General features: G+C 54.1%; 1 protein-coding gene across 1 annotated transcript; it reads right to left on the minus strand.

Moving 5' to 3' along the window:
* Positions 1-1,939: 1,939 nt before the first annotated feature.
* On the minus strand, positions 1,940-6,433 carry CHADL (chondroadherin like). Its single transcript, XM_030960676.1, has 5 exons — positions 6,240-6,433; positions 5,087-5,257; positions 3,334-4,995; positions 2,504-2,670; positions 1,940-2,165 (listed from the first exon to the last, which is right to left on the minus strand). Exons 2-5 carry the CDS (start codon positions 5,237-5,239, stop codon positions 1,940-1,942), a joined length of 2,208 nt encoding a protein of 735 aa, XP_030816536.1. The 5' UTR covers positions 5,240-5,257; positions 6,240-6,433.
* Positions 6,434-9,808: the final 3,375 nt, after the last annotated feature.

Genomic DNA, 9,808 nt, shown 5'->3' on the forward strand with positions numbered 1-9,808 from the left:
CCAGCAGGACTGGAGCGTGTGAGCATGAGGCCTCCTGTAACTGGGGCGAAAGGCTTTGTCAGTGGGCTCCCCTTGGTCAGGCAGCTGTAGCAGACCCCGGCCGCAAGGTTCCTTTTGTTGCCTCAGTGTCTGATTTTTACCCACAGTCTTTCAAGCCTGCTCATGGCTGTTCTTCAGAGGCAGCTCTTCACACTCAATGCACCTCTTGACATAGAAGGCAACCCTTCCACCTCTCCCTCCTTCTGTCTCCTGAACAGCTCACAGCCATTGATAGTCACACACCAGTCACACAATTTGTCCCACCAAGTTTCAGTGATGCAACAAGGTCATGACTTTCCAGCAGCATGGTGGCATCCAGCCCCTCCTTTGGTTTGTTGCCCATTCTGTGTGCTTTGGTGTAAAGGCACCTTGGCCAGGCTGTTGGCTGCCTTACCTTCCCAGAGGAACACCCCTTAATTCCTTTGAGATATTTTCCTGCTGGTATCCCTGTTGGCTTCTGTTACCTCAGGAGTCCCTGGCTCACCTCTCTAAGACTCCAAGTGTGCTCCCCTGTATCTACTACCTCTTCAAGTCACCTGCAGAGGGACTCAGTACTACCCTGTCCCTCTAACCTTTTCATGCCATCCTACAGCTTGCCAGGGAAGAACCTGAAATTGTCTCACTCACATCTAGTTTAAGCAAGGAATTTGATTACCCGAGAAGGAGTTTAGGAGGATTCACCCACAACCATAAAAACCTTCGATGGCAGCTCTTTGATGCTTACTGTGAGGGACAGTCAAGGAACATCTTTCACTGCACTGATTGGTGTGATCTTCTCCCCAGAGGAAGCCATGGGACTTCAGACCTCACTTACACCGAGTTCTTTAGTTTAAGGCCCATCTCACCAAATTAGGCAGGCTGCTGCCAAACATTCTCTTACCCTTTATAGACAGGTGGATCCCATCCATCTAACATGTTACAATCATTAAAGCACACCCACCCTAATATGTTACAATCATTGAAGCACACACTATTGTCACAAAAGCCAAAACCTTCTCCATGGCACTGGCCTCAAAACCAGATATTCATCTGCACTATGTGTCCGATTCTGTAATTTCATGCTTTTGAACCCAGAATTGCAGAGGACTTTGAGTATGGTTTGAGTTTTTAATTTTTTTAACAGTTGTACTGTAAATTTGGTGTACGATTGGTACCCTAAAGCCCTGTGACCAACTTCAGGAAGAGACCCAAGGCTTGCATATTGCCTTCCAGGCCACCAAAATCCAGAGTTAGTCAAAACATATCTTTATCTGTACATTTATCTTTCAGAGCCTTTTCAATTTCAGCAGACTGCTGGGGTCTGGGGTCCCAACCTATGCAGTCATGGGGAATAGGTTGAGCACATTGTTTATCATGGGATCACTTACAGATCACTGATCCAATTCTGCAGGAAATAAAAAGGCTTCCATGTGCATATGTTTTAATTCTGAGGAACTTCTGGGAATTAAGACAACATTTTCACTAATAATTTTTAAGCTTTCAAAATAAGATTTGTGCCAGTGCAGGACCTTAATGGATGGTGCTGGTTGCAGTCCCACACTGGGTTCTTCTATGATTTTGGCAGCTGTGAAAGTGCTTTCAGAAACAAAACCAAACTTCTGGATAGCAGTTTTTTCACATGGCTGGATGAAGCCTTGGAAAGAAGTGGCAAGTATTTGGTTTCATTGTTTGCATCACCAAAGCATGCTGCAGACTCTATGGAATGTACCTTTGTGTCCTGCAAAAGCAAACCCTTCATCTTTGGCAAATCAGCATTGTTTTGGTGGCACTAGGCTCTCCTGTGCACCTTGGGCAATATTCATGTCTCCATGGTAGGGACAAGTCTAGGAAAACGGGTCTAGCCAGACTGTAGGTATGGCCCTATTGTGTCCAGCACATGTCCTACACACCTTTAGAAACCCTAAGCTCTGCTCTTACTGAAGCCTTTGGCTGGAGATTTTCCCAACCTCTTTTTCTTGCTGAGCTTGCTTGCAGCTTTAGTCTTGTTAGGATTGGTTTCCCCAGCCTCACCTTGTCCCCAGCCAGGACAAGTTTGGAAAGTGGTGGAAAGCTTCACCTTCAGCCCCTGGGCTTCTGCAGGGGAACCACAGGTGGCCCCTACGCAGAGGTTGAGTTTGTTGATCCACCTGGAAATGTGGTAGAAGATCAGGGAAAGAAATGAGGAAGGGTGAAAGAAAGGGCAAAAGTCTATGCCCATAAGTGGATGATCACTTCAAAGTAAGGCCAGGTAACCTGGGTGACCTCTGAATATCTCAATATTTGCCTGCCCCAGCTTGTGGTTGTTTTCCCTACACCCAGAAAACCCAGGCAACTTCCATCCTTGCACACAGATGTGTGCTACATCTCACCACCACAGGCAAAGACCAAAAATGGCCAGTGGGCTGTGAGTTTGTGCCTTTACCATAGGAGGTGCAGCTGCCCCCCAGGCAGATCCCCGAGGCTGCTCCCCCCTTGTGGCACTCACGTGTGCAGCGGAAGGAGATGGCAGTCACAGTGGAAAGGCACATCCTGCAGGTTGAGGATCTCCAGCCCCGTGAAGTTGCTCATGTCGGGTATGTTACTCATTTTGTTGCTCTCCAGGTAGAGGCTTCTGATCTTGGGACCGAGGCCAGTGAAGGCATGGGGGGAAATCTGCAATGGAAGAAGGGTAACTCAGGGGCATGCTAATCAAGGCAGGGGAGCAGATCTCTGCCCCTGCACTTCTGATCATCTTGGGGGGCCTGACAACCTGTCCTGAAGCTGGTGGCCCCACAAAAGAGCTGCTTTAAATAGGGGGGGAACTGTTAATTAATTCAAGCAGTTTCAATCACATTTTGGAACTCATTAGTTCAGTCTTCTTAGAAAGGAGGTCTCAGAGTGATCTCTGGGTGCTGTTAAGATACACAGTTTTTATGAGGGTGCTGCTAATACCACTTCCTTGAGAGAATGGAAATATTCAGAATAATAGCAGTGGAGAGGCCTGCAGGACAGCCTGTAATAAGAGAAAGAGAAATCTGGCCAGAGCCGGGGGAAGGAGGTGATTTAAAGAATAGTGTGGATCTCAATGAAATTGGGTGTTTAAGGACTGGAGGGAGTAAGCTTCTCCCAAGGAAGCCAGGAGCAAGGTTGAAGCAAGGGAATGCTACAGATGAGCCTGAAAATATCTGGCTTCCCGGCCAGGCTATGGAATACCTCCTGAAGGCTTGGGAATTTGAGGATGTCTGTTTGGATGACCCTATAGGGGCCACCAGCCCTGGGCAGTGTAATGGCACAGTGTGGTGCCATTGTCCCCTGGGAGTCCCATAAGACACTCACCTGCTCCAGGCCCATGTTGTCCAGGTAGAGGTGCTGCAGGCTGGAGGCCACTGGCAGGAAGACACCATCCCCCATGTGCTTGATAGGGTTTCGGGACAGCTTCAACTCACTCAGGGCAGGCAGGCCCCGCAGGGCTGCTGTGGGCACCTCTGACAAGTGGTTTCCCTCCAGCTGCAGCTTTTCCAGCATCTTGGTGGGAGCCAGGGCAGCCGGGGCAATGCGCCTGATGGCATTCCCAGCTAGGTAGAGCCAGCGGAGCCCGCTGGCTCCAGCCAGGTCGCCCTCCACCAGTTCCCCGATGGTGTTGTGCTGCAGATGGAGGGAGATGAGGTTGGGCAAGAGCCGGAAGGTGCCCGCAGGTACACGGGTGAAGGCGTTGTGGTCCAGGTCGAGGTAGGCCAGCTGCGGGGCCCCCTCAAAGGCAGCAGCTGCCAGCGTGGAGAGGTGGTTGTTGGTGAGGTACAGGTAGACCAGGCTCTCCAGCCCCCGGAGTGCCCCGGGCTGCAGCTCCCTGATGCTGCACCTCTGCAGGTGGAGCGACACCAGCTCCTTCAGGCCATAAAAGGCATCCGGTGGCACTGTCCTGAAGGGGTTTCGGCGCAGGTCGAGAAGGCGCGTGTCCTCAGGGAAGTCCCGAGGGATCTCCCGCAGGTCCCTATTCTCACAGGACCCATGATGGAAATCAGGGGAGCACACACATCCCCGGGGACACTGCCTGCTGCTGGCTGAACTTGGCTGCTCTGGCGGTGTGGTGGGGCTAGGGGGTAGCCGGAGGCGACTGCATCTCATCTCAGGGGACTTCAGGGAGTTGAGGGACCGGCCACGGAGGGCAGGGGGTGCAGCACAGGCACCCTCAGCCTGCACTCGTGCCCTTGCCAGCCATTTGTGGAAGGGGCGCAGGAGGCAGGAGCAGAGAAGAGGGTTCCCATCCAGGCTGACCCTTACCAGCCCCCCTGCCCCAGCCAGGGGTGGCAGCCCCTGCAGCTGGTTTTCCCGGAGGTCCAGAATACGGAGCTGGGGACTGCGGGCAAAGGCATCGCGTGCCACATCCTGGAGGGAGGCGTGGTCCAGGAAGAGGTGCCTCAGCGAGGCCATGGCCAGGGCTTCCTCGGCCACGTAGGTGATGGGGTTGTGGCCCAGGTCTAGCCGGGTAGCCCCATCCAACTGGGCAAGGGCCTCGCCAGGCAGTGCCTGCAGCTCGTTGTGGTCCAGGCTCAGCCTGCGCAGGGCAGGCAGAGCAGCAAAGGCCTCAGTGCCCAGCACGTGGAGGGCATTGTGAGACAGCCGGAGCCATCTAAGAACCTGCAGACCCTGGAAGATCATGTCTGGGAGGTAGACCAAAGCATTTGCTCTCAGGTCGAGGACAGTGAGGGATGCCAGATGGCCAAAAGCACCCGGCTGTATCTCCTCAATGCGATTCCCCTCCAGAATGAGCTGCTGGAGGGAGAAGAGCCCATCCAGGGACTCCTGGTAGAGGAGGGCTATGCCGTTGGAGGCCAGGTTGAGGTAGACAAGCCTCCCCAGACCCCGGAAAGCCCCTTCCTCCAGCCTCTCCACCTTGCAATGCTGCAGGTCTAAGTGTGTCAGGTAGGGGGTAGCAAGGAAGGCTCCCGCTGGGATGACCATGAAACTGTTGCCCCGAAGGTCTAGTTTTCTGGTGAGCTGTCAGTCACACAAATAAAAAACTGAATTACCCCAGAGCTGCCATACCTATCTTCTCTCCCCATCCCTTGACCTTTCTTCCCCTTCCCACCTCTGGGATGGTGTCAGGGATGGCAGTCAGGCTCCCATTGAGACACAGGACATGGGCACGGAGGTTATCGCAGACACAGGGTGCGGGGCAGCGGGCAGCAGCCGTCACCCCCAAGGCCGCTGCAAGCAGGAGGAGCCCCCAGGATGGCCCCATATTGGAGGGCACCTGTGGCTGGGGAGAGACAGATGTAAGGCCAGGGGAGAGGCGAGGCTCACATGCATCCCCAAACAGCATTGCCTGCTTGGAACCCCATGTGCCAAGAGGGCTGCTGCTGTCACCTAGTGGGTCAGGGCTCACTTTCTCTTGCTCTCACACTATGATTTCACAAGTTATAAATGAAGATGAGTAGAAAAAAAGAGGAGGAATTCTTGCAATGAAAGTGAAGGTCACAGCTAGCAGGTCACTCACAAGGAGCTGGCTTTAAACAGACACCTACCCCAGCCCTGCATTTTCTTCAAATATCACTAACTTAAGATTGCCTTGGATAGTGCAAGCTATCAATATCTCTCCTACAATTATTTTTGTAAGAGAAGCAGGTGTAGCCATCCAGAGAAAGTGATCACACAGGCTTCTGAGCTGCTACCCTTCTTTAAATGGCAAATGCCCCATGTCTCCACCATCCTGGTCATCTGCCTCTCTCCCTGCAAGCTCCCTGCTTCCCTCCTAAGCTATTCATAGCAGTGTTTGGAATAGAACTCCACTGTTTAGCTGCAGGAAGGAAAGGTTGGTTTTGGCTGGGCAGGAGTGAGCCCCTGGGGTGAAGGTATCAGAGAGAGGCCAAGGCTGGGAGAAACACAGAGGAGGCAGCAGGCTGCAGATATGACCAATGCATCCTGCTAAGCTCTGAGACAGCATCAGTGGGGTCTGCAAGGCTTAAATTTGTGGAGCCACTGTAGTGCACAGCCTCATGCCCACTGTAGCTCATTGTCCCCTGTGATCCCATACACCAACACTGCTCTCCTGCTGTCAACCCATCTAGTCCTGCTGCAGCACACACACACACACACTGGGACAGCCCTCTCCTGCACACCCACTGCCCAGTGCCACCAGTGTAATGTCCCTAAACTCAGTCCCCATGCTGTGCCTGGAGCACTGCCACATGCCAGACATCGTGCCATCACTCCCCTCCCTCACACCTGGAGAGTTCACACACCTGGAATTTGGAGTACCTGGACTTCAAGATGTGTCGAAGAGAGGAAAGTGTCCCCTGCCCTGTCTAGCAGCTGCTGAGCTCCGGCACTGCTGTTTGCTCTCCTTGCAGAAGTGAGAACTGAATGGGCCCCGTTGTGTTGCTTTCCCAGCAGCTCTCACCAGGCAGAGCCACAAACGTGGGAGGAGGAAAAGGACGGGGGGAGGAAGGGTAAGCCACCCCTGGAGAGAGGGCAGCAACCCAGACATTACCTCCCCCTCGATTCACCGGGGGCTGAGAGCACCAACCCGGCAAAGCCCATGTGGGGCTTGCATTCACTGTTTCCAGAGCTCTGCCTTCATTTTCCAGGCTCTGTTAGTCACAGGAGCTACAGAGCTGCAGGGCAGAAAGATGACATCCAGCCAAATTCAAAGATGAATTGCAATGGCAGTCATAAGCCTGAGCAAAGGGAGAGGCAGCTGACCAGTCCTGCCACGTTTACTGCCCTCCACTCTCCTGATTTTGCTTTTTAGCTTGTTTAGAAGAGGCTGGATTGGCATTGCCTGCATGACATATCATTAGCTTACAGAAGGACATGAAGGTGTTCATTTTCCTCCCAGACTGTTGTTTTACTCTCCCAGGGAATAGGAATAGATCTGCAGCCTTACAAAAATATTGGAAGATTTGATATTAGTATCTCATTCTACTTCAAGCCCTTTTCCTATGCAGCAGCCTTGGTAGAAGCTGAAGCAGCTGAGATCATTGCTGGGTAAATGAGCAAAATAAGGCTGGGGTGAGGCTGAGGAAGGGCCAGATGTGACATTCAGTGTCTGGAACAAGACCTTACCCTCTCTATGGTTCTCCAGCAGAGGCCAGGCCACCACCAGGGAGGTTTTGCTCTACAGGCTGTTGAAAAGCCAGGGAAGGGGGCTCCTGGACACAGTAGATGATGGAAAGGCCAGGTGGAGGGCAGCAGGGTAGGCTGGACAGCAGCCAGAGTGGAAATTCAGGTGTGCTACCTTCATGTCCCGTGCCCCATCAGGGAGGGCAAAGAGTGGCTGTCTCCCAGCAGCAATCTCAGCTGCCAGAACCAGTTGTCCCAATAGAAACGCTGGCATCTTCTAAAACCTGCCACACATCCCTGCTGCTCTTACCTCACCGATCAATCAATGCTGCACTTTGAAGCCGCACCTGCTCCTGCTCACTCAACCTCGTTGTCCCACAGCTTCTGCCAATGGACGACGATACAGTCGGGCCTGAGAAGCTCCAGCTCCTGAAGGGAACCGTGACCCGACAGCCCCACAGCCAGACCCTCAAGCAGCCACCCACAGACCCCCAGCTGCCCGAAATCCTCCAACTTCAGCTCCAAGCTGCTGCTCTTATCTTCCCATTCTACTAAGGAGCTCGTCTGGTGAAGTCCCATGCGGTGCCAGGAGACAGGCCCTCTGGGCAAATGAAGCTGGGCATGCAAAGCTGGGGCCAAGAGGCTGCACCCCTGCTTACAGGGGGCTCAAGCTGCTGTCTGGACTGAAAAGTGCCTGGGATCCCAGAGCACTGGCCCTGACTTACAGGGTGGCCCTGGTCCCCAAGGCCTATGCAGGCTCCTTCTCTCCAATTCCGGAGCACTCCCCACTAACGGGGTGGCCGCCCTATGCTGGCTGCCAGTGGAAGGGAGCACAAAGGCTCCCAGACCCACAGCCTGCTTACAGGCTGGTCCACACCCAGGGAGCCACAGAGCTCAGCCTATCCCCAGGACAACAGGAACAAGACTACAGTCAGGCTCACGGCCTGAAGCCGAGGGGCCGGGGCCCAGCCCCGATGACAGCGAGGGCACGCGCCTGGCCCCATGACTCCTGACCCCACACCTCTGAAAGGCTGGGGCCAGGGACACCCACCAGGTTACAGAGGATCCCTCCAACCGCCTGCTGAGGGCAGGGGACACACACAACGTCATTTACAGGGCTGGCACCCTGCACCTCCGCAGCCTGGCACCCCCCAACAAGCACCATGGAGCACAGGCTCTGGCCTGCACCCAACTTAGGGGCCGGTAGGAGCCTGGCTGCAGGGCAGCACAGCAACACAGCCGTCTGCAGGAGCCCCGGGAGCCTCCTCACCAGCCCGGGCACCAGCACCGAAGACACCAGCCCAAAGCAGCGCCAAAGGCACAGCACTTCTTCAACCTGTGCTCTCACAAGGGCCCGGGAATGCTCATTCCTGTCACCTGGCTAAAGCAGACTCCCCAGCCCTGCTTACAGGGATCTGGGGCTGCTCCTGGGGACAAATGGTTCCACAAGGTTGTGACACATGCCCCGGGTACAGGGCCCGCGTGCTGGCAGTCACCAGCAGGACCGGCAGCTGAGGCACAGACCCAGGCCCTGGCTACAGGTGGGTCACAGTGCCCACGCTACCGCTAAGGGGCTCTGCACTGTCCTCAGATGGCAGGGGTAAGGCCGGACACATTCCCCACCCGTGCATTTTTAGGGACCTCCCTGTGACCACACAGAGCTCCTCTTTCCCTCCTGGGAAGTCCAAGCTACCCTGCTCTATTTCTAAAGGGGGGCTAAATGCGGGACAAATGCACTTGCTCACTCACACCGAGGGAGGGGAAGACACTCCCAGAAGAGGGAGCAAGTTCTGTGTGGCCAACCTGCTCTAGGGAGCCATCCCTACCACTGAGTGGGAGAGGAAAGCACCAGACCTGCCCTTGCAGCACTGCAGGGAGGGCACGGGGGCCTCGACGCGCTGCGTCGCTTCAGGGGTGGCACAGGGACAAAGGCTGTGACGCGGCCCGAGTACAGGAGGTCACGCTGGCCAGGGCCCAGCGGCTGGCAGAATGTGCCGGGGCTGGGCAAAAGGCCCCACCCTGCTGACAGGGTGGGTGGCTGGGCTGGGGACCGGGAGCGCTCCATTTCCCACCTCAGAGGGGGAAAAGGGGCTCTCACCCTCCTTACAGAGTTGCCCCTCTGTCTGGGCAGCCAAAGGAGCACAGCGGCAGAAGACCAAGGACAGCAAAGATCCAGCCCTGCTTCCAGGGAGGTCGCCCAGCGCAGAGGCAGCCACGGCACCAGGAAGGTGCTCTGGCCATGCCAGGTTCTTAGAGCGACTTTATAATGCTCATATCCCCATTTATCTCTTTAGCCCAGAATAAATTTTACATCTTTAAGACTAGTTCTAAGAGCAAAGAGAACAGAAAAAGAAGCTCGCAGTTTGCTTTCAGAAACTGCACTCGCTCCTCCACCTTCCTACTCCTAGACTGTGTTGTCTGCAGACAGACAAACAGCAAAACAAGACTCTGCTTCGCTTTTAGTTAGTTTTTAGCTATTTAAGGCAGACAACTTCCCTAGACTGTAGTTTTTCTTTTCCTTAGATCTGTTCTAGACTGAGCACCCAGAAGAGCACCAGCAGCTCACACCTGTAGCCCACCCGGCCAGGCCTGGTCCGCAGCATTTTCAGCACCAGAGAAACTAATAAGGGACTGAGTAAACTTAACTACAACCCACAAAAAAGACTCTCTAAATTTGTCATCTCTTTTAGAGTAACAAAATTTTTTATTGTTTATTATTATTCATTTTTTATACTAGTAAATGCTTTGC

This window comes from Camarhynchus parvulus, chromosome 1A, assembly GCF_901933205.1.
Source record: "Camarhynchus parvulus chromosome 1A, STF_HiC, whole genome shotgun sequence".
NCBI classification, from domain to species: domain Eukaryota; kingdom Metazoa; phylum Chordata; class Aves; order Passeriformes; family Thraupidae; genus Camarhynchus; species Camarhynchus parvulus.